We start from the raw sequence: 25,170 nt of genomic DNA, 5'->3' as shown, positions 1-25,170 counted from the left end.
ATGCAAAAGTACAAGCAAAAGGTCTGTATTCTAAGTCTTACATGAGTAAAAGTGCAAAAGCATTATCAGCCAAATGCATGTGAAGTATCAAATGTATTGCCAGTAATATCTTATTATTATTATTATTATTAGTAGTAGTAGTAGTAGTATCATTATTTTATTAATTCCTTTTGGTTATTGTAGCTGGTTGGGGTGCAACTATATAGTGTTGGGTAGTTTGATCCATAACAATGCATCATATTTTAGTTTTCTATGTAAAATCTTTATAAGCATGTCAAATAAATGCAGTTGAAAGGTAAAAAGTGAATATTTTCCTCTAAAATGTTGTCAAACAGAATTATGCAGTAGTACAAAATGGAAATATTCAAGTGGGGTAAAGTGCCTAAAAATGTACTGAAGTACTGTACTTGAACAAATGCACTTATTTACATTCCACCACTAATAAATACTCATACCTCTCAAACTCTACACCCCCAGGTTGTAGTGCAGGCTTTCTAAATGTGTATTCTCCAAGTTCAAGCTGAGATAACCCAGATGACCTCACTGTGACATCATCAGGGTTATTTTCTTAGACGAGACAAAGATCCTCCTGAGCCACAGAAGGTATAATAATGTTCACAGAACTACATGTATAAATTGGTGCAGTTTCCTTTTAAGTTCAGTATGCAGTGCTAGGTGCTGCTCTCCCTGTGGGAGCAGAATAAGCAGAATAAGGAAATGAGGAATGTGGTGAATTTGTGTAGCAGTGTGTCCAGATTTCTTTTTCCAATTTCTTGTCAATTTCAGGAGTGAAATAGTGCTGAATCCAAATTTGCAATATGTGTGTTGGAGCTACAGAGGTAGGTTAGCAGTAGACTTTTTTTCCCCCAGCAGACATTTGACTTGTCATGGTGGCAAAAGCAAAGGTGGAACTGATAACATTAACAATTGCTCAGTTCCATTCAAGTGTCCAAGGAAGCCATACTGGTGAGCCATCATGCACTATACCAAGGTTCGGGAATTTTGAAAAACTAAATGTGATTCAGCCATCATTAATATTATCAATTTCACCTATTGTGCTTTTCTTGCTGTGAATCACAGGAGCCTCCTGCCAGTATGTAGACCTGCTCCACCAACAGCCTTCTGCTGCTAACACTAGCTTATCAACACAGTTAATGAGGAGAAATAAAATGACAGGAATACAACATATAAAATAGTCTTGTTAAAGTGTAAATGCCATTAACACCATATTGCTTCTAACAATATCTAACTTCATAATCACATTTCTCTATAAATTCATTTACCCAAGTACTATTAAAAAGTACAGTTTTAAGGCACTTGTATTAATTACAGATTAAGATAATTTTATTTTATACATATATACAATTAATTTATAAATGTAATCCCCTGCTGTATGTTAAACTACCCAACAGTATATAAAGTAGCTAAAATGGGCTTGAGCTTGACCAGCTACAATAGTAAAATGCAGCATATTATTATATTATTTAGAGTAAGAGTAAGAGTAAGAATAAGAGTAAGAATAAGAATGACAGTAAGAGTAAGAATAAGAATGACAGTAAGAGTAAACTAAATCTGGAGGCAAAATAGGGGGAATAATCTACCTTTAGTGAAAGGAAAGAAAAATCTACTTGCAAAGAAAATGGTGCACTGGTAGTTACTCATATATGCTATATATACAGAGTTGCTATATAGTACGAGCAGTTAAATACTATCCATGCAGTTCATTGTATGCATAAAGTAAGATGTGTTCAATGTATGTGATAAGCTGTCTGTGAGTGTACAGATAGTGGGTATCTCACAGTCAAGGATTCACTTAGGGTTTTATTCCACTAGTTCACCTAAAAATAAAAAAATAACTAAGAAAATTGTTGGTAATTTACAAAATCAACATATTAGTCAGTGAAGGATTTTAAACACTCCAGAAACTTTAATTTAATGTGAACTTTTATGCTGTGGGGAGAAATGCAGTGCAGGTCTAACATGATGAATGAGATGGATAAAAGCTTTGGCTTCTCTTGTCTGCTACATGGTCAGGCTAATGGGCTGTGGCTCTTTACAAGAACACTGCTGACAACACACACTGTGTTTTACTGCAGCTCATAGTGCGCATTCAAGAGGAAGTTTAGTGTCACATTTACATAGAAACAAGATATTTTCATATTATTAAAGAAAATAGATTGTGGCATGGTTTTCATTGCAGATTCTAATCAGAGTGTAGTGCATCAGCAGTGACAGTAACATTATGTTTAGTGTTGCTTGTATTCTAATGTGTTTGTGAGGGCTGTTCTCTGATTAGATACAGAGCCAGGGTTAGAATTGCAGTCAATTTAAAGGATCTGGCTGGCGATTTTCTATATTTAAATTTTAATTTCTATATCAAAAAATCTCATGTGCAGAGCCAAACCAACAACAAACTCATCCTATTTACAAGTATCGTGTGTCTGGCAAAAGCCTGATATATCTTATTCCTCTGTGCCATAGACCTCAGTTGACACAATTGATTAGCATTTATAAGATTTGACTCTCAGGAGAGAAGTTCCTTGTACAGGAATGCGGTTCCTTCCACATTTTTTTTGTCAAACTACTAGTTCCAAGGTCAAGAATTCACTTGTAAGTCAGTAGTTTTTGGACACATCTATCACTTTATTTCATTGTAGTGGTCAGTGCTTTTGGTTGGTCATCATCTGATTCACCAAAAGTATTAAAAGTACCATTTTTTGTTCCCTTCTCTGTACAGGAACATCAGTTTTCAAGGTAACAGCATCGGATGCAGATGACCCGACATATGGGAACAGCGCCAAGATAGTCTACAGCATCCTGGAGGGACAGCCCTATTTCTCTGTTGACCCAAAGACAGGTAAAACTGCATCTATGTTCACTTTAAAGGCTCTTTAAATGCTGCTCTGGGGAAAGTTCAAACAGACAGGCAGCTAGGGATCACCAGCACTGTAAACAAGCTAATGATGACAAAAGCCCAGGGAAGCTGCAGCACTGTGGTTTTTACTTTGTTGTCCAAGTCCATTAAATGTTTAGGAAAAACTGTAATAAAGGACGTCTAATGATGCAGATGGTGAGTTCTCGTGAAATGCTTTTATCAGCGCAGCCAAATCTTTTATGGGATGAGTGTCACAGGTGGGGAAGGCCTTCAAACAGCCTCCGTCTGCTCTGTTATTTTTTGGGGTAGAGCGAGTGCTCTGCAGGTTGTTTACTGTGTAAAACTCAGTGATTTTCAGGAACCCCTGCTGATTTTTGTCTCCTAGTGATATTTTTATTCAGGAAAGCATGAAAACTTTTCATGGACTATTTTTTTAGTCTGAAGAAAAACGTTCTATATTTACATTTTAAAACTAAAATATCAGGCAGAATATTAATCTTGAAGGTATGTGCTAAATATTCACTACCAATGATATTCAATTAGTTATTCTTACTATATCCACACATGGAAACTATGCTGTTAAAGTGAACAATTTAACTATTTGCATAATGTTTGGGGACTGTTATGGTCAAATAAGAATGCCCATGCAAGCTTCAATAAGGGTTTGACAACATGCTGAAAGCCTCATTCAGATGGGATTATTATCTGATACAAAATATTCCTACTGAAGGAGATTTTTCATCATACTTTAAAACAGCTTATTGTTCCATAATACAAAAAATGCTGGGCAATTTACCTGATCTTACTCTATAGTTGGTGTGTCATGACATGAAATAAATCAGATGTTTTATGCCTTGAGCCATGCTTTCCAGCACAGACTTGAATTTCTAAATACCTCCCCTACATACCTGATGTGCAGTGGGATGCTCTCTAGTGTTCCAGCTATCTGAGCCACTGCTGCATCTATCTCAGGTTTTCGAAAATTATATCCCCATCTTGATGTCCCGTTCCTGCCTCACAGCCGATAAATCACATTGGTTCAGTTTTCACCCCCACATACTGTATGATGAAGGCTATGTGTGGACTCAGCAGTAAACACACCTGTGGCACTTCTTAATTATCTGACCAGCCATCCTTCCATTCATCCATGAAGTTTATCCCGGTCAGGGCAACAGTGACCCCAAAACAACCTTTTCCCCTGCAACTTTCTCCAGATCTCCATGGGTCCCAGACCAGCCATGCAATGTCTCACAAGTGTTTTATTATTTTCTGACCCATTTATTATGGTTATTAATAGTTACTGATATTTGCTTTCCACAGGTAGATAGATAAGGGACTTTCCTCATGCTATGACTGATTGCCTGGAACGTGCATCAAATTTAAAGGGGAACTCCACCAATTCTCTACATCAGTGTGTTTCCAAGTGTTGGGAGGTACTACTGCATATGTGTAAAAAGTAGTATACAGCCGATTGTGGCTCCAGAGGGAGTTGTGTGAAATCTGATAAATTACCTCAAGTGATGTCACTTGAATCAGCGTTGGTTGGGTCTGAAGACTACAAGTTTGAAAAAGCTAAAAAATCTGGGGATGTGGAGTTAGAAAGAAGTGAGGTTAGCAGACCTCTGTAGCTCCTCATCTCTGCTGGAGGCTAACACCTCCAGGCTACATTAGCCGCTACTAGCATAACACGCCTCAGTCTGTACAATCGAATGCATTAAGTTGCATTGTGGTTGTAAGGTTTTGACAAGGAAGACATGATATATCTGGTTCTGCTGCATCAAATTTGATGTTTTTCTTTTTTTTTACTATCCATTGTTAGTCCACCAATGTCATAGAAGTGCAATGCTACATCTGTGGAGTGCTCATTTAAAAACTATCCTGATTCACATACGTTTGCATGTGGGTATAAGAACAAATTGGAGGTCTGCACATATTTCACTCAGATGTAGAAAAAATCATCAGGGGCCATCGATAAATGAGTCCCAGTGAGATTTGAAAGCCAGCGGAAGAGAAGCTAACCTTATTTGGCAGGACTTTGACCTCGCAGAGCCATCCACCAGTCTAGCCTCCATAGCTGTACTTTTCAGCATGTGTCCAATTACTGTTGTCTGCATGGCCGTCTCACCAGAACTTGAACATTTCGCATACCAGTCACAGATGCACTCATAAAATTTGATACATGAAGCGTGTTGGAGAATACAAACTCAGTGGATGATATGAATCCAATCCAAGAGAATCCAAGATGTGAGGTGATTTTGAAGCTAGAAAAACCAAAAAAGTCATCAGGCGGCTGTAACAAAAATGTGAAGTTTTCTTCCATTAAAATCAATACAAGCTATGAAAAATCAAGATGGTGCAGGATTTCTAATCTTTCTCACCAACTGAAATGGCACTTAGACAAAAAAGTGCTCTGTTGCTGGAAGTAAAGTGAGTATTTTTGTATGGATCTGTGACTGAAGTATCAGAGTTCCTATGAAACGGTTCTGAATCAGAGCTGCTCTAAAACCTGTAATTTACCCTTTATTTCAGAATTATTTCATTCCTCATTTACATTTCAGAAAAGACTGGATTTGCATATGTCACATTTACTGTTGTGTCTCATGAGGGGATTACCTTCCATTTCTACTCTTTCAAATGTAATTATAGTCTGACAGGTCACAGTAGTTCTTAGTGCACACATGATGGGATATTCGTAGAGCATGTGACATCTTTTACTTGAAGATCAAATTTATGTCAATCAGTAATACTCTTTCAAATGTACTTTGTCAAAATGAATTGCAGCAGTGAACTACCTGAATTGTAAACCAAATGACATAATTGAGAGAACAGGTTGTTTATGACAAAAAGCTCTTTTCCTCCCTGGCGCTGCTCTCTGTCCCTGTATCTCACCTTTTTTCTCTCTATGCCTCTCCTTTCATTCTCTCTGTCTCTCCAAAACAAAAGCTTCCTCAGACATGATACTGTGTCCATTAACAACACAACAAGGGAAAAGGCCTTGTAGAACGTGTATACAGAGAATATCAAAGTGTCTTCAGTGAGAGTGTTTATCGGAGCATATTACACTCAGTGTGAATGGAATTAACTGGAGACAGAAATGAGGTTTCAGGACTCAAACTACAATATATCTGTGTTGTGTGTGTGTGTGTGTGTGTGTAGAATAGAATATGATAAATAATATGGCACCTTCACTCTAAAAACAAATACCCTGAACACTTCTATTCTACAGTTCCATCAAATAAGACTGTTCAAATGAGAACAAGTCTGCATCTCACTCATCTGACTAAATGTCAGAAAAAGTGGAATAAAAACAGAAAAGTACAGTAAATCTAATTTATCAAGAGTATTTGGATTTCATACCTCTGCATGTAGCCAGCAAGAACATGGGGCATGGAACTCTCATTTTGTGTGTTCAAACAATTTCTTGCACATAGTTAGCCAGTTAAACCTGCATGACATCTTGAAAACTCAAAATTATGGCGATACGTATATTTTAGCAACCACAGTTGCTGTCTGGCATAATAGGGAAATCTACCTTCACATCATCTTCCTGAACACATCATTAAAGTAATATTCTAACTGAATCTTTTTGACAATCAAACAGTAGCCCCCTGTTGGCTTGAAAAGTTTCTAGCATTCTCTGTTGCAGCTCCAGTCAGGTTTTACTCATGTCAGATTTCACCGTTTCCAAAGTTGGCCCACTTTCATGGGGTGAAAAAAGTGTCAAAACATCCAGAGAAACTTCTCAAACCAGTCCTGCTACATAATCCACTTCTCTGCTGTCAGTGTGTTCAGAACACTTGTATTTGTGGCGTAATATGTCTACAAAGCCGTCTTTTTGATTCTCACACACAAACCTTGTTAGCAAGTGTGTGTGTTGATATGTACACATTATATTGCCCACCCTCTGTTGTTCAGTTATTCAATTTGTTCCTGGCCAAAGAGTCAAAGTATGAATGTGCAATTAGATGCAGGTTTAACAACAGCAGTATTTATTTGTGGAAATGCAGGCTCAGGACCTTTAAATGGTTATTATGCTGGTTTTCAAAATTTCATGTGCCACAAATAAATTACACCCACAATTCTTCAGTTCTGTAATTGGATGATGGGAATCCTTCCTACAATTAAGACCCTTAGAGGAAGACTGGAGAGATGTATGACATCATATGCGATAGCTGTGGGGACCACCAGATCAAAACTGGTCACAGCATCAAACTGGGAAGGGGTCAAAGTCATCAACCAGGATCAAGCAAACAATTCACTTTTTTAAAATGTAGATGGCACCAAACAATCAGTATTGTTCGAGGGAATCCGCAGATACACACAGTTTTATGTCAGACTTCCAAGTGGATTGCTGGTTTGCTTTTTCCGTAGTGCCAGAGTGTAACCGCCTCTGCTGTCAGATGTTGTGGACAGTGTGCCCACAACCTCACATGGCACACAGATTGGTGTAAAAACATGCTGGGTCCTTTACTATTGGCAATTAGAAGGCAATCAAAAGTGATAAACAGAACCAAAGGGCCAAAACTTCCAGATGGTGGACAAACAGCACACAGGTGGTCACAAAGGCGTACACCAGCAGGCAGAACAGGACAAAGGCAGGAAGGTTAAGGCTAATACTGAGAAGCATAGTTGACTTGACAGACTGAATGCTGGCTCCACCAAAACAATTTGTGTGTGTGTCACTAAGAGCCAATGCTCAGTGTCCTTACTGCCCACAGTTGGAAATCTGGGGTCAGCAACACTCAACTCCAATTTGTCAGAGAAAGAGTAGCATCCATGGAGGCAACAGTATGGGAGACAGGAGCCAGTAAGATTCCTGTATTGCTGGAATCAGGAAGCACTCATTCAAATTCTAAGGGTCAGAATGGAAGAATTCCTATTCAGCATATACAGAGTGTTGATCACCTGCTGCAACAACATCAGAATGGCACAAGGGGCACCCACTCATTGAGTTAAAGTGAGACTATGTAATTTTTTGGAGGGATTCTCCAGCAATTTTGTATTACACTCCTGTAAGGTCTAGGGAATTGCAAGGGACATAATTTTGAAAAAATAATAGGCAGAGAAATCCTAACTTTCATCTCTATAATGAATCAAACCTCCAAAACACTGGACCCTACATTTTACTATAACTTCCTTCCTTCCCTGATTGGTAAATGCCCAATATTTCAAACCTGACATCGTGAGTTTGCCATTTCTGTTATGAAGTTGTAATTTTGTAAAAGTGGTGTCACTTGAGTCATTTTCTCAGACATGATAAAACTCCCTCCAGGGTCACAGAAGACATACTAATAACTGTTGTCACAGGCTGAGAAGTACTAACCATGACCAGTAAAATGAGCTTCATGTGTAGAGTAAATACCCATTTAAAATAAGAATAACACATTCTTCATCTTACAAATGACAATAATTCATAAGAAGCAAACTCTTACCCAATTCAATACACTCAAAGGTTTTTACTGCTACAGCCTTACTTGTTCTGATGGCTGATGTTAGCTAATGTTAGCAAACTTTAACTAGATATTGCAGTGTAACTGACATTGCTGAATCAGTTCACTGACTTTTTATGATTTTTTTGTACTTGCACTACTATTAAGTATTTATCATTGTCTTGTAATTACCACTCATGGCTACAATGCCATCTCAACAAAGGTTACATAAGCTCACTTACACTGGCTTGTAAGATAATTGTATCCTACAACACAGCTTGGTCATGTCAGTGTTGTTTCTTTGGGTAGTAAAGTAAAAAAAAAAAAAAACCTCCACATCCTCTCTCACATTTCAAGGCAACGTTCCACCCAAAATGTTTTAGTAACAAACATTTACCCGCCATGGCTCTGAAAAGTTTGTCGCTTGCTTCTTCACAGAGGATGGTGGCTGTAGTCAGCGTGGATTCACAGTTTCCCACTTTACTGGCAAAAACAGTTCTAAAACATTTCAAACAGATCTAAACCATGCATCATAGTGAAAAAATTTTTCTGAGCATTTTTCTACAGTGATATTGGGTTTACCCTGGAGATTCCTGATCGACATTTGGCTTGAAATTCCATTAATTCCATTTAATTCCATTACAGACAAGCATGCACCTTTGACGAAACAACCCTTGGTTTTGTTCAGAAATCGCTGAATTATTACATAAAAGGGATGCTGCCTGGCACAAGGCACAAACAACTAAATTTCCCTCTGACTGGCATTATTTCCATCAACAGCATCATAACTGTCTCACTTTTATTCGAAAAGCCAAATCATCATTTTATGTCACTGCACTATCTGAAAGTAAAGAAAATCCAGCAAATTTCTGGAAAAAGGTTAAATCGTTAACACATAATTCTATTTCATCCTTACCTTATGAAATTGTCCGAGGTTCTTATGTTATCTCTGGTGGAAAGAATACTTGTGATACGTTCAATGAACACTTCATTTCATCAGGTTATATATTTTAAAACAACATATTTTCTCAAACAGTCTCAGATCATACTGTATTTAGCTGGAAAGGCAATTTGGGCACTCAGACCTTTTCATTGAGGCCATTTACTAATATCAAAGTGTTAAATGCTCTTTGTGCTATTGATCCTTAATAGGCCACTGGGGCTGACCAACTAGAGCCAAGGCTTATATCATTAGCAACTCTACTTCTACTTGAATGCTTATCGTATATCTTTAGTTTGACCGGCAGATTTGTTACAGTGTGAATGTGTGTTTGAATGTTGTCTCTATTTGTATGCTTGCTGTAAATCTTGTTGTTTGTTACTTCGAATTTGTTCACTGTATGTATTTTTCTGTATGTTCTGTACTTAGGGGGGCCTTGGAAAAAAGAACATGCTCTCAATGGCCCCTGCCTGCAGAAATAAAGGTTAATAATAATAAATACAGCATGACCATCCAATCTGGTGTCCCTCAACCCATCTACCTCTTTCGACTAGATTCATACCTTAATCCTTATGAACCCATATGTGACTACATTGCCTCAAGACTAGCCAGTCAAGCTTCCCCCCCAAGATCCTCGGTTCATCTCAGAGACAGGTAACGTAGCCACATGCTTCTGGTTCCACTACCACATTCGCCAAGTCTTATCCAGATCTGGAATATCCCCCAAGCTATACTCTGGGCATTCCTTCCATATTGGAGCCACCTCCACCGTTTCCAAGCAGGGAATCTCTGACCACATCATTAAAATTCTGGTCTTCTCCAGAATACCTCACCAATGATCCGCCATGATCTGAACAATATCAGAAACACTCACACACATCTTTCCAGTTGAAGTCTTTTTGGAGGCTCAATCTAATAGCCTCCAAAAAGAAGAAACAACCCTCACCCCCCCATACCATCATCCCTTCATCTCGTATCTCTCCCTCTGGACCCTCGATCCATCCCTCCTACATCATCCTGGCTGTCCTTCCATATTATCTAATACCAAATCCATATTGCATGGTCTTTGTTAGTGAACTGATTTTAAATAAAGGGTCAGCCAGTAAAAGACTTCCCTGAAGGCTGGTCTTGTTTAAACTCACTCAAGCCTCCTCAGGGAACCCTCCCCTCTCCCCTCCCCTCAGAGCAGAAATAAGTGCTTTGGAACAGCCTTCATGATGGCAGACCGGAACGATTTGCGGGTCAAGCGAGGATCAGTCATAAAGGGAATTGGCATATACCCTGCATAGTTTAGTCCACAAGCCTGCACATGTGCTTCCAAATCAAATGATCAAGCTGGAGCTGTGGACAGAAAACACCAAAACAATACAGGATGTAACTGTGATCACTCGGTTAAAAAATAATACGCATTCTGACATATGACGGTACAAAAAGCACAGGTGTAAATAATAAAATTAATAACAGCTGAATTCAATTAACTCCTTCAGTTTCAGAGTCCTGGTGTTAGTAATAGCTGTGATTTTCCTGTGATGACAGGTGAAACTGTTGTTGAAAAAGACCTGTTAATATCAATCTTGCAAAAGGCCTTATTTTCCTGAAATAGGGTGAAGGCGCACTCAAGTCTTAATTCCTGGCGTATGGTGCATGTGGGTGTGATTAACACAGTTTTGCAATTTTCCTGATCATAAGCGCAAACAAGGCACAACGTGGAGGAGAGGCTGAATACATTAATAGTGGGAGGAATACAGAATCAGCAGATGGAGTCAGGGTGAGCATCAGTAATGAACAATCACCTGAGCTCATCTCATCCCCTTTCAACACAGCAACAGGTGAAATGGGGAGAAAGGCTGAGGTCTCTGGGAGAGAGAAAAGAGTTCATCTCTGTGAAGCACCTGAAGTTCTAAATTACAAATGCAGGACACCCCAAACATTAATATACATCAATCCAAATATGCTGATAATGGTAGAATTAAATTTGGAAATTTGTTGGTTAGTGTTTGAAAAGCGCACAAATTCCATCACTGTTTCGTCCAGATATTTAAATGCTGAAGAGGTGTAAGTGATCCTCTGCCATCAAGTAGAGCCGACCGGGAAGAAACAAATGATAAACATAATCCATTGAAAACATGTATGGTGCTTCTTACTGCACAATCTGCACATATCAACTATGTTTGTTTACATTGAAGTTATTCATTTTCATGGTTTATTTTCCCCAGTTGTGCGTTCCCATGATATTCTGCATTCCAAGCCTTTGCCACCACTGTCCAGCAGCAGCTGCGAGCCAATATTTGATGTAAAGTCAGGTTAGGTTTTATATTAACAGGGCAGATAGAAATTGATTAGAGATAATGGGGTGAAAGATCAGTTCGTGTTGAGCTTTGCAGGTACGAGCTGAGTACCGGTGCTAGACTCAGTCAAGAGAAAAAAGAAATTCTTCTCACAAATATATTTTATTTGTTCACAGCATATAGAATTTTTTTTTTTTTTGCCCTCATTGGACATTACAAGACAGGACTGGGTATGACATGCAACATAGGTCCCTGACTGGAATCAGACCAGGGACAAACTGTGGCATGTACAGCTACCAGGGCGCTCTGGCATATGTAGGTCTACTGTGTTTAGGAAGGACCTCCAGTTGTCAGAGGGTGTTTTACACACTGATTACATGGATGCAAGTCCATGTGCAGAACCCAATACAGTGAATATTTTTGAGACTCGACTGCAAGTGGCAAAACTGAAAACTCACTGTAATAATCCTCTCGACATGACAGAATAAATCATTTGATGGGGCATTAGTCCACCAAGTTATAAGCTTGATCTGATAGTCTGTCTCTAAACAATGTTACAAAATGCAAATAAATTACCACAATTTGGAGTCCTATACGTTTTTTATTTAGTATATAGCACCTTTCACAGAAGTACAATTCACAAAGTGCGTCACGAGAATATAAGTTAAAATTAAGACCATAAAACATACAAACAATAAAAACATAAGCCACAAGTACAAACAAAAACACAAGCGACAGGATACCCCAAAAGAAACACAAAATAACAATCACTAGACATCTTAAGGTGAGACAAAGGCCAATTTGAAAAGATGGGTCTCCAGTTGTTTTTTACAAGCCTCTACAGAAACCACAGACCGTATGTCTAAAGGAGGAGACTTCCATAGTGTTGGATCCACTACTTCAAAGGCATGATCACCTTTTGTTTTCAGCTGAGAGCGATGGACAGCCAGCAGGCTCTGGTCAGAAGACCTATTGGCAATATAGGGATAGAGAAGGTCAAAGATGTACTCAGGTGTCTGTTCATGCAGAGCTCTATATGTGAAAACAAGAACCTTAAAATCAATCCTAAACCTGATGGGAAGACAGTGTAAAGAACTTAAAATGGGTGTGATGTGAGTCTTCCTGCTTGACCTGGTTAACAGCCTTGCATCAGCATTCTAGACCATTTGTAGACGGTTCAGAGATGACTTGCTGAGACACGTGAAAAGGGAATTACAGTAGTCCAGCCAGGATGATATGAAAGCGTAAATAATCATCCAATCGCTCCATTTGTGATATGACAGACTTGAGTTTTGCAATATTTGACCATAACTGATAGCTTCCAGGTGATCATAACTAGTAAAACACAAACACATGGAGGATTAGGTCACCAATAAGCAACACTAACAATATCCATGCCTAAAATGTCTAGAGACTGGAAACATGTTCTGAATTTATCACTGCAGCTGTACTGGAAAAGTCTCATCTATATTTCATCAGTCAGAAATAAGAAAATTCAGCACCAGACAGCACAAGGCACCTAGAAAGACAAGGTTCACTGGTGTGTTTAACAGTGTTAAGCTATTTTAGGGAAGATATTTCCCCTGGTAGGAGGTTAAATAATAAAAACCTCAGACTGAATGGGCAAAGGACCAGCTGTCCTCCCCTTCTCTCACCACAAACACGCCTTCCCTCCTATACCTTGTCTTCTAATACACAATTTCTCCGATCTCCTCCTGCTCTTCCCTCCCATTATTCTCTTTGCTCCCTTGTCTCCTTGCCAGCTGAGGATTTCCTCCCACCTGAAGGGATTTTGTGATTTGCTCTCTTTTGAAGAAGTAGTGCTATTTAGGGGGGAAAAAAAAGTGTGATTTGGAGAGAGAATCCATTAGGAGTCCAGAGCGAAGTCAGACACAGTTAATGTCCTCATCTTGGTGGTCTACAGAGACTCCCATAAGGCAAGGTCAACCGTGAGAGTGTTCAAGAAGCCAGATAACCTCCCTCGCATACACAGATACACTAGGGTGAAGCAGGGTTTTATCCACTGGGCTTGCAGTTTACTCTCATGTGATCTTCACTTCCACTAATCTCTTTCCAGTTTATTAAAATCAGCCCTACATGACTTCAAACAACAGATTTTAGATGCTGTTACCTGTTGTCTTTAAGCTGTGTCTCAAGTGGAAACAATCTTTTTTCCCTCTGAAGCCACTGTGTGTATGTGTGTGTATGTGTGTGCGTGTGTGTGCGTGTGTGTGTGAGTGTGTGTGTGGTCTTGCAGCTGAATGCTAACAGGCTGTTTAACATGGTGCAGAGTGCTCAGGCTGGCAGCAGATCAAGGCAGGTGGTTGAATTAATGAAATGTCAACACACAACTGTAATGTCAAGACAGCAGAAACGGTAACTGAACACATGGATTTCTGTATGCTCTACAGCCATCTACTGTACACATGATAAGTACAATTGAGGTCAAACATCTGTAAGGTTTTGTTTATGCAGTAGTAAATTACTGAGATGACCTTGTGCTCGGGGTATTCTTTTTAAGACCCCTAATGATGTCATTAAGGTTATCTCAGTCTGGGCTGGGAGGCTACATGTTTATGACAGAAAGCATGGGTTTAAAAAATGTGGGCATTTACCAAGATGGAAGGATCTAACAAAAGACAGTATTACATTGCATTATGGGAAATTTAGTATCAGGTGTTTTTAAAGCTTGATCCACACTAGTTGTCTGTCTCTCACTCCAACAGTTTATGCAAGTGCATAACTTAATTGCTGAGATAGCTCTTAAAGCAAGCTCTGATGAAGTGAACTGATTTAAGTGAAGCTGGTCTGTCTCCATTCAGCCACCAATTCAATTGTATTGGGTTGAATCATTCTCAATTAAATGAGAGTGAAAATGCATCAATATTTACAATCTCCTGACTATGAAGAAATATATGAAACTTGATTTCCTGAAATAAAAAGTAGACAATGTTTCAACTTTTCAGCACTTTTGCATAACTTTAATCAATCATCAGAGTTTATATTGACCATTGAGACCACTGAGATAACCACTTACTGCCGAGTAAGTGGTTTAAACTTAATGACCATATTAATAATAATGTAACAGTTATGATTCTAATGCAAATATAGCCAATATTCAGGTTGAGGTTGTGTATTGAATATTTGTGATTACTGTGGATTACTAAAGGAAACTAGCTGTTTTCTGATTTGACCATTTTATTACGAGAATGACGAAAAACACAACTAAAAGGTTGGTAAATTGGTACACATTGTCTTTCCCACTTTATATCATCATAAACAGATGGGTTCAAATGTCAGTACGTGTGATTCACAGAAACCTTTCAAATTATAGTATAATATTATTTACAGTAGACCTGCATGCTTCTAGTTTTATAATTATATCACTCATCAGCTCCTTAAAGTGCATTTTTTTATACTGTCATCTGATTGTGACTTTAATACCGTACGGTTGATCCTACTTATTTGTTCATTATATGGAAATTAAATTAAGCCAACAGTCAGAGGGATGCCCTAATTAATCAAGTGTTCCCAGTGGGTTCTGATAAAACCTCCACATGCTTGCTCTCTTAACAAGCACATGGACACTGTCTGCAATTACCTGAAATAAATCACACAAGCAGTCACTTGACTACTTGCAAATACTAGAAGCGTGGGCATACCTGCCGATATTCACTCAGATGCGCCAGTTTTTCTTAATGTGCAGCGATATCTTTCTAATTTAACACACATGGGGAATTGAAGCAAGCTTGTGTTTAATACATACACCATGAAAGATCCTATGAATGGAAACTGTTCAGTCCAACTTTGCGGTGTATTTGGGTTTTTTTAGATGGAACGCTGTCCTGCCTTGACATTTTGATAACAGATAAGTTAGCTGGCCCACCTGCCTGCGCAGAGAGCAGCTGCACACACACACACACACACACACACATTGAATCAGGTTGTGGTTTGCCAGGTCGTGGTGACATATGGGTTGAAATTGTATGTCGCGTGTGGATTGTTTGTGTAGATTGTGTTTCATAGACAATCAGGCAACTTTCGGTAACGTCAGACAAACATACAAGGCTATGGATCTGTGAATGACGATGATTCATAAAGTTTGAGGGGTCATGCATATCCCTAGGAGAAACAACAAAACAAAAAACATGGGAGAAACCATGGATGGAAATGTTGGCAGGTCTCTGTGGGAATTGGGATAGGTGGAGGTGGAGTTAGGTGACTTTCAATTTGTTGGGTGCACATTTTTCTTGAAAATGTGGCTAAACTGCACAGTTTGCATATATATGTCTGGCTGAGATGTGATCACAATGCAGGCCAATCTGACTGCATGTTAAAGGACAGGTTCACAATTTTTCAAGTCTGCCTGAAAACAATAGTCAGGTGCCCGTATGAATATTGAAACAGGTTTATCTTTTTTTAATCATTCTTCCTGTTTTTACCATAGACTGTATATGTAGATAGACATAGCGATGTGTGACGTCACCTGTTGGTTTGCATTGGAGCCAGTTTGAGTTGCATCTTATGGTTGGCGCCATCTTTGGAGCCAGGACCTTCCAAATAAGGAGTTCAGGGTGTTGCCTTTCATGCTCTGGAAACTATAAAGTCAAAGCAACTATAAGTCTTCAAATTTTATTAACATTTCCTAAATGACCACGAGCACACTTATGAGAGGGTCTGAATTTAGAGATTGAGAACATAATGACTCGTTGAAAAAAATGATGACTTACTAGAGAGAAGTTCTTGAAAGGGAGTCAGTTGGAGCATCTAGCAGCTGTCAAATTGTGGTAGTTGCCGCTTGGTTCATACTGACCATTAAGAGATCCCTTTTTCTTTCCCTCACTTGCGCTTTAAATGGAAGTGATGGGAGACAAAATTTGTTCTGTGCAAAAATGTTTTGCAAAATTTATCTTGAAAAGTTGTAAACCTGTCCTTTTAATATCAGGTGTAAATGGGTCCAAGTGTGAGTACACCCACAATCTGTTCTGTACATGTTTACATGACTTTAGGTTAATTTTAAATGACATGACATGAGGAAACCATGGTGGAAACAAAAAAAAAAAATCTTAAGGAGTAATCCAAATCAAATCTAACTAACTAATCAGTCATGAAATATGACAGAAACTCTATATTAGATAAGAAAAAGAACAAAATACTGTACACACTTCAATGTATGATCAGTCGACTCTCTCACTACCGTCTGGCTGACCCACAGTTTTGAAATCTCCTAAATACTTTGACCATACAGACATTAGCATGTAATTTGAGTGAACGGAGGGAATCTGTGCTGCTTTCATTATTAGAGATGGGATGCTCTTCTCTATTGCAGCAACATTTAATGGGATGAAAGGTGGACTTTTATATTAAAATCTTGCCCATGGCAGCTTTAAAATCCACCACAGGTCTCCAACTGGCTTTTCATCTTGATCAATATGATTAGCATGGCGGTTCCTCCTTTATGCTACACACAGAGAGACAGGAAATGAATTCTAGGCTTTGGCCACGCACTCAGTGGCAGCCAGTGTGTCTCGGAGGCTAGCAGCTGAATGCTAAGGGCTTGTTTAACATGTTGCGGAGCATCTCACTTGGCTGACAGATGAACTTAGTGGTGCAGGCAGGTGGGAGCCGAACACAACATGTTTGCTGGAATTTACCTGACATCAGTTGGAGAGGAGGGGAAGGAAAATAAGAAGAGAGAGGAAAAAGTTAAGTACAAAAATAAGGTCAGGAACTTGTGATAGGAGAAGAGGAATGGAATAGAAAGGAGGAGACAGGGTACAGGAGAGAAGAGACTTTTTTTTTGTCTTATGTTTTAGGGACTGTATAAAAACAGCCTCATATTTTTCTTTATATAAAAAAGCAAGACCCTTTCAGCGTTATTAATATATATTTTTATGGTGAACCTCTATTTAAACATTCACATGTTAATAGAAGATTCATTTTCACATAGCCACCAAATGGCATATTTAACATGGAATTAGTGGAATTAGCAGTTCCCAAAATGATTGCAAACATAACAAAATGGTGTGTCCCCATATACCAAATATTCCAGTCACTTTCAGTCTTTTCTACCTTTAGTACTTCAAACCAGGAGCTACTAAAAAAGTTATCACTGACAGTGAATGAGTGAAATAAGCACAAGCAGCAGCTCTGCTTGCCTCCTACCTATGATCCCAGATAATAAGAAATAATATAAATGAGATCAGATGATGTGTTCATGTCATAAACAAACCAATTACAAGATGCCTAAATCGAAGGCCAGAAGCAGGGCAACATAAATTTGCAAAAAATGTTTCCGTTTGAGTTCAGCTTTGATGAATTTGGATACCAATTCATAAAATTCAAATCAAATCAAATCAAATGTATTTATAAAGCACATTTAAAAACAACAATATGACACCCTCCTTTTCTGACCCCTCCAAATATATCTTTATTTCTGTTTTCTTTCTCTTGGTTTTTATCATTTCTTTGTTGTTTTCCCTCATTAACTTATTTAATAAGGGGATACAAAAAGACAGCAGGTGCGTAGCCTCAGTGCTTCTCTGTCCGTATAGAACAAAAAAACCACCCATCATAAGCTGCACCAAACATCCATTCTTCCTTGCTCTTATCTGTTCTGTGCTGATATTATACAATAATTTCCTTTCTCTGCAGCTCTCTGGTGGCCTTGGAAAGGAGGCACCGGCCCTAGTGCCTTCATGCTTGTATGAGCACATGAATTATCAGGAGAGAAAACGATGGCTAACCTTGGACTCTCTGAAGTGGAGAGAATCACAGGATGAAAGCCAAACATTCAGACTGACAAAACGGGTGTGTGTGTGTGTGTGTGTGTGTGTGTGTGTGTGTGTGTGTGTGTGTGTGTGTGTGTGTGTGTGTGTGTGTGTGTGTGTGTGTGTGTGTGTGTGTGTGTGTGTGTGTGTAGGGGGTTCCTTTCGATCTAAAATACCTCTTTCTCCTCTCTTCCTGTCTCACTCATGCCTACCTCCTTCTTTGCTGAAAAAAATGCACAATACATTGCACAATACATCGGTCTGTACTCCTTCTCAGTAGATGCAGTGTGGTGTTGTGCTAAAAGAAACAGAGGCAGACAGTGACAAAGTACCAAGGACTATGCTCTGAGATACTTATATTTTACCTGAAAATTTCCATTATGTGCAGCTTTATCCTTCTACTCCACTACAGTTCAAAGGAAAGTATGAAATGTTCTTTTTTACTTCATTACATTTGTATGGCTGTTGATAGTTACACCAATAAAGACTTTAAATACAAGAATTAGAATGAACTCATAAAATATAACACATTACTTTAGATTAAACTACATTCACTCTAATTCCTTCCGCTTTTACATGTGTTCACTTAGACATGTGTTCATTTTGAATTATGGCTTTCAGCTTCTCATACTTAGCACCAGGAAAAGCCACCAAATTAAAGATGCTCCTACAGATTAATAAATCAACAATTTAATACTCTACAAATTACAAGTAAAAGTCCTGCATTTAAGATCCTACCTAAGTATAGTATATAGTATAGAAGTATACAAAGTATTATCAGCAAAATGTACTTAAAGTAATAAGTGCTTGTTTTACAGAAAATCAGCTTCTGTGACAGATATATTAAATCAGCTGGGTATAGAAATCTGTAACATGACAAGAAGCTAAAATTACACACAAAGTGTGTAAGGCTAAAATGTGTGAATTTCTTAATCTTTAACATTTTTTGTTTTAATTTAATGTAAAATTTAATTTTAAAAGTAACCACAGCTGTCAAATATAAGTAGTGTAGTAAAAAGTACAATATTTCCCACTAAATTGAGTACAAAGTACCATAAAATGAAAATGCTCAAGTAAAGTACCTAAAAATTGTACTTAAATACTTGAGTAAATGTACTTAATTATATTCCACCACTGGCCATCGGTTTCATCGTTTATGATAACACTGTAATCCAACAGGTCAAGAAACACAAACAGTTACACAAACCCAGATTTGCTCCCAGAGCTCAGCAATCATACCTGCCAACATTTAGGTTTTCAAAATATGGGAGGTTTTTTCCGACAAGCATAAACACATAGAAAAGCTATATTTTCAACTGCTTTGCCCCCAGTCTCCCATCTATCACCAGTATGTTTTTCACAACCACAGCATGCTGGTTAAGCTAATAACATGAAAGCTGTCTGTACGTAGCCGTAACTCTTTATCTGAGTTTTTCCACACATCTTATTTGGCAAATTCTTGTAAACTTAGCTGCTGGCGTTTCTCTACCAGTGGTACTTGCAGGCAGTGAATCACATCAGCAGCAGAGGGAGGAGGACAGAGGACAGGAGGAAAGACTGCCAGGTATCAGGCTTTGATACACACACAATACTAGTTGGTAGATCAATTGTTGGTCTTTTACATGGTCCAGTATCGCCAATCCTGGATTACTACTTCTACCACTGACTGTCATACTGTAATTAATTTAATTGTGTTTATGTGTAAGGCTGATACCATATTATACTGATATAAACTGTAGTCAGTTAATGACAGCCTTAATCAGTCTAATACAGGTTTAGGAGACTGTTTCTTTAAAAATGTCCTCTGCAGAACTCACATGAAGCAACTTGAACAAATACATGATAAAAATGAATATCCAAACCCAAAGTTAAAAATAGTCTCAACATTGTCAAACTGACTTGATAATTACAATGATGAGCCATAAGCATGCATTCTACATTGAATTTAAATGAAAGTGACAGTAATTCAATATTGGACAGTAACAAACCCTAATGTTCAGACATAATTAGTTTTCAAGAACTTTTTTTTGTGAGAAAATAAAGAGCCACTGTCAAAACAAAGTATGTGATTAAAGTTCACTGTTATTGTTTTATCATTATATGTATTTTGTCTCAAATCAAGTATCCATATGAAATCTAATTGTAGTCTTTTGACTGAAGTAATGGGATAAGAAGGGCTGAGGTTTTCTTGGTGAGTGCTTTTGTGTGTTTGTCTTAAGACCAATGTAGTCCTACATTCGAATGCACATTTTCACAATTTTATCATAAACTTAAGAGCGTTCCTGTGTTTTTTCACAGCACTGTAAAGTCTATTTATCTCTATTTTACCTACGCAACCACAGTCAAATTTGTGTACTGGGGTCTGAGCACTTCTAAAACGCGGGTGACCTATGCTCAACACTGTACCTGAACACCTCCTGTGTAGACACATGGAGCCTTCGCTGATGCTGCTCTGCTGAATGTGCTCTGCTTTCTGTGTAGACACAGTGTAACTATGTTGAGTCTCTGCTGTATTTTTTCGGTCATTTATGGTCTCGCCAGCTTCTCTGTCCTCTCATCTGCTCTATTTGTCAGTGTTTGTAATATATATTAAAATTTGGAAAATTCTTGTAAACGTAGCTATTGGCTAGACTTAACTACTGGTTCAAAGCAGCCCCTCCCCTCAACCAGCAGCAAAGGGAGGACAGAGGACAGGAGGAAGGACTGATAGTGACTGATGTCTGTGTTCTTCATTCTTTCTAAACTTCACTCAGTATTTCAATGTCAGAAATATTATTTATTTTATCGTGATCAATAACAAGACTTAATTAAAATTTGAATGTCAAATTTCTTACCGTTGCATTTGTTTAACATTCATTCAAGTATAATTTCTATTCACATGGCTTTTCTGCTCCCTGCATGTGAAACTAATGATAATGATATTCCAACTGTCCAGTTAAACAAATCTGTTATTTGGCATCCAGTGACATGCTTTTTTAATTATATAACACAGAATAATAATCAGCATTAATATTGAGGGAAGACAATTAGCCTACATTTTAATTGATGAGGAGTGGTGTGGGGTCTGGATAATGGATAGGGGAGCACTGGCCCAAAAAGGTTGAGAACTACTGCTTTAGGGGTTGTTGATGATCCTACTACTGTCACACGGTTACACAATGTAATAAACAACTGAACTAATTCACTCTGCACAGTGTTAATGGCAGTGGCTACACAAACACAATAAATGTATTGTTGTTTGGACTTAATATGGGATATGTTGATATTAATAAAATATTAAATACATTAAAGTACATTAATGAGCTATTTATGGCAATAAAACCTTCTTATTACCTCCCTGGCACCAAACAGAAAAGCTAGTTACTAGCTGGTGAAGTAGCAAACACCAAAGATGGTGGAGACCAAAACAGAGCTAAAAGGAGAGGACTTACATTCACCGGGAACACCAAAACATGACTCCAGTAAATGACAAATGATGTGTAAAAGAACGTGTTCACCTCAACAGTTTCATAGAAGATGATATATTTATGTGACTGGCAGCATATTTGGGAGTTGTTGTGCCCCCAGTGGCCAAAATTGATTATTGCAGCTTTAAACATTTATTCTGTCTGGTTGAGTCGGTGTAAGATGACTTACAGTAAAGTCCAACCAATTAGGTTAGTCATTTGGTTGTATTAATACCTGTCATTTCTATTACTTAAATGTAAAAGCTGCCATGAGGTTGCTACAGATAAAATTATATTAATCAATAATTAAGAGTATCTGAGTGTGATTTTTTTTTTTTTTTACATGTGCTCATTATTACAACAAAACCCCTCACTCAATGTAACTGTGATTTATTCAGGTCTATATGTGACAGTATTCAACAGTTTACTTCCAGCCTGATCATCTGCAGAAACCCTATAAATGGAGGCTTATCTTTACAACTGTGCATTGCGGTCCTCTCCCTTGTGTGGCAAATGATTCCTTGGGCTCAGGTGCATAATGTACAGTACTGTATGGAAGATCAAAGTGTGCAGTGTAATGTAATTGACTATTCCTGTCTCTCATAGCCTGTCATTCTTCTAATTCAGACTCTGCAGGGAAACTACGGTGAATGTATTAGAGTTAGATTGAAATATACATCATCCACCGTTAGCATGAGGTGATGGAAAATAAGTTGCACATGTGACCTGAACAGGACCTAGGGGAACTCTGGACCGGTAGGTTACACAGGCTAGGAAGCACTGTGTAGCCGATACATAAACAGTTTATCTATGGATCGATAGAGAGAGGACCAAAGTTAGCGTCTTGCTCAGGCCAGAGCTTGTTCATTTCTGTGTACGATTGCATACGTACATGTACGTTTCACAAATTGAATAACAATTGGTGTAACCAAACCGATGATAAATAACATAAAACATTCTGCCTAAAGGAAAATAAGTGCACAATTTCAAAATAATTTAACATATATTCCACATAAACAAAAATTGGCTTAACTGAAAATACTAATATGTACCAAAATAATATAACTCAGAACACACATTCCCTCTAATACCTGCAGTCACTCACATATTAACACATACAGTCCTGCTAACACTCATTCAACACTAGCCTAATATACACAAAACCTTTCTACAACATTCTCGCACATCACACTCTCTCATACAATTGTACTTAACAGCAGCGCTTAACAATATGGCGCGAAGACGACATGTTAGTGAGCGACTATAAATGTTAAACTAGTTTGAATATGGTATCTTTCTCATCACCATTTAATCACTGCTGGCTGGCTAATACTCTTAGCAATATTTAGAACACATTTTCTTATGTTACAGAATGCTAATGTCAGTTACTTACACTTATAAAACTACTGTGCAAAACTAAAGTTCATGGAAAGAACTAATCAGCACGACGATGCTCATCAGGACAATCAGCTACAAAACGAAGCTTGCTACACTTAACATACATCTCAAAATTACAAAACAATTAATACTGAATTCACATTAGATCCTGAACCAAGCTAAAAATAAGAAAACAAGTTTTGCAGTACCTGTTGATCAAAAGAGAGAGGACTAGGGTGAACATAATTTCAAACCCCCAAACCAGGACCCTTCATGCATAAGCACATGTACACGCTTGTGCACGTACCATAGGCGTTTTCATCAGGATGGGGGACAATTATTTCAGTGCTAAGCACACCTACCGAGCGCACCTTTCAACACCATGGACAGCACCTCTGCAGATGAAAAATTATGACACAAATCTCTTTGTGGCCAATAAATAACTTAATAGGCTCAACGCTATGCCACAAGCTGGTCACAGGTTTACAGAACAAGTGTAAAATTGCTACAGTTGTTTACAAAACATAAAAAAAAACGTTAAAACATTAAAACATCAATCATAATTGCACCTCATTAATAACAAAAACTGAGCAGGAGCCTTTAAATAAAGTTACCTTTAAGAATATTACCGGGTACTTTATGTTTCTCAATCATCCTTCTTAGTTAGAGTTTCTTTTCTGGAGTTCTGGAGAAATCACAACTTATGTTTGGCCATCTTAATGTGATCTTTTATATCTTTTATATTTCCACTGTGCGCGACCAACAACGTACTCTTGCAGTGTGTGTAGTACACAGCATTTTTGTTGCTGGGTACTTTACAAAGGAAGGAGTAAGACTGCTGGAGCTCTTTAGACCCACTCTCTCTTCAGCATGACAGCTGACCGTTAGCATATTGACAAGTTCTGTCAGAAGGAGCCGCAAGCGCCATAGGCTAGCAACAGCCTTGACAACGACACACTGATTGATTGACACACATACAGACAAATCAGTGTTGAATTCAGACATATGGTGCATTGTTTATGTTTTGTTAGGTAATAATGAGCGGGACAGAACATGATAAACATCTATGTAAGCACCGAAAACAAGCATAATATTATAATTATTATTTTAATTGTGGTGAAACCGGGACAATTTTGTAGTGAATGTTGAAAACCAGTAAATTTTAGTGTTGTTAAGATATTTGTCGGGACTCGGGACACCCAGCTTGAAACCAGGACAATCCCAGACAACCCCGGACGACTGGTCAGCATAGAGAGGACCAAAGTTAGCGTCTTGCTCAGGCCAGAGCTTGTTTATTTATGAGCTGCGCATGAGTTGAGCTTGTAGCTACAGTCTCCATAGTGCATCCACAGCAGCACCAGAGCACATCTTATGATGTGAAAGTATATTACATTCATGTAAAAAAAAATGTCAGAATAATTCAATTAGACAAAAAACACGGGGTGTCTCTTTAAATAAAAACTAAACATATAGAATTTCCAACCTACTAGACACGACATCTATTATTCATCACAGGGTAGATCTGTACTAAACTGCTTGTACATGAGAAGCCCTTAGCATGAACTGATTTGAATGATATCAATAGCCTGGTGCCAGACCTGTGAATTGCAGTTCAGCAGTTCAGATAGACAGGTTCGTGATAATATATGACTTCCTCCCTGGCTGGATTAACAATCAAGCCAACCACGGCATTGTAAAAGGGATTAAGAATGTAATAATTTATAATACTAATTTTCCTGTGCCAGAATGAGAAAAATGGTGAATAATTAGATTGACATAGCTGTGCATGTTCTTGCACAGTTGACTGTTGACTGAAGTAAAACCTTTAATTCGTTTACAGCACCTAGCAACTGCCACCACAGCTTCCATGACAACTGAAAATGGCACTGAGGGGACAGATACGTCACTGGAGATTGGTTTGGAAAGAATAATCACTTTCCAAACAGACAATTGCTAAAACAAACACAATGTTAGAATGAATAATAAAGGGAGACAAAATGACAATTAAGCCTGATTATCAGGCTAAAGGGTTTGGTATGAATCAA

At 38.2% G+C, this 25,170-nt stretch overlaps 1 protein-coding gene across 5 annotated transcripts in view; it reads left to right on the top strand.

The window, feature by feature from the left end:
• LOC122993661 (cadherin-18-like) overlaps nt 1-25,170 on the top strand; it is a 204,370-nt gene that overhangs the window by 87,220 nt on the left and 91,980 nt on the right. For all 5 annotated transcript variants that reach the window (XM_044368010.1, XM_044368011.1, XM_044368012.1 and 2 more), the window contains one exon: nt 2,738-2,857. In XM_044368010.1, coding sequence (XP_044223945.1) covers nt 2,738-2,857 — 120 coding nt within the window. The remainder of the gene's footprint in view (nt 1-2,737; nt 2,858-25,170) is intronic.

The sequence above is a fragment of the Thunnus albacares genome, chromosome 12 (genome assembly GCF_914725855.1).
Source record: "Thunnus albacares chromosome 12, fThuAlb1.1, whole genome shotgun sequence".
Lineage (NCBI taxonomy): Eukaryota > Metazoa > Chordata > Actinopteri > Scombriformes > Scombridae > Thunnus > Thunnus albacares.
This window is presented reverse-complemented; position numbering and strand designations above follow the sequence as displayed.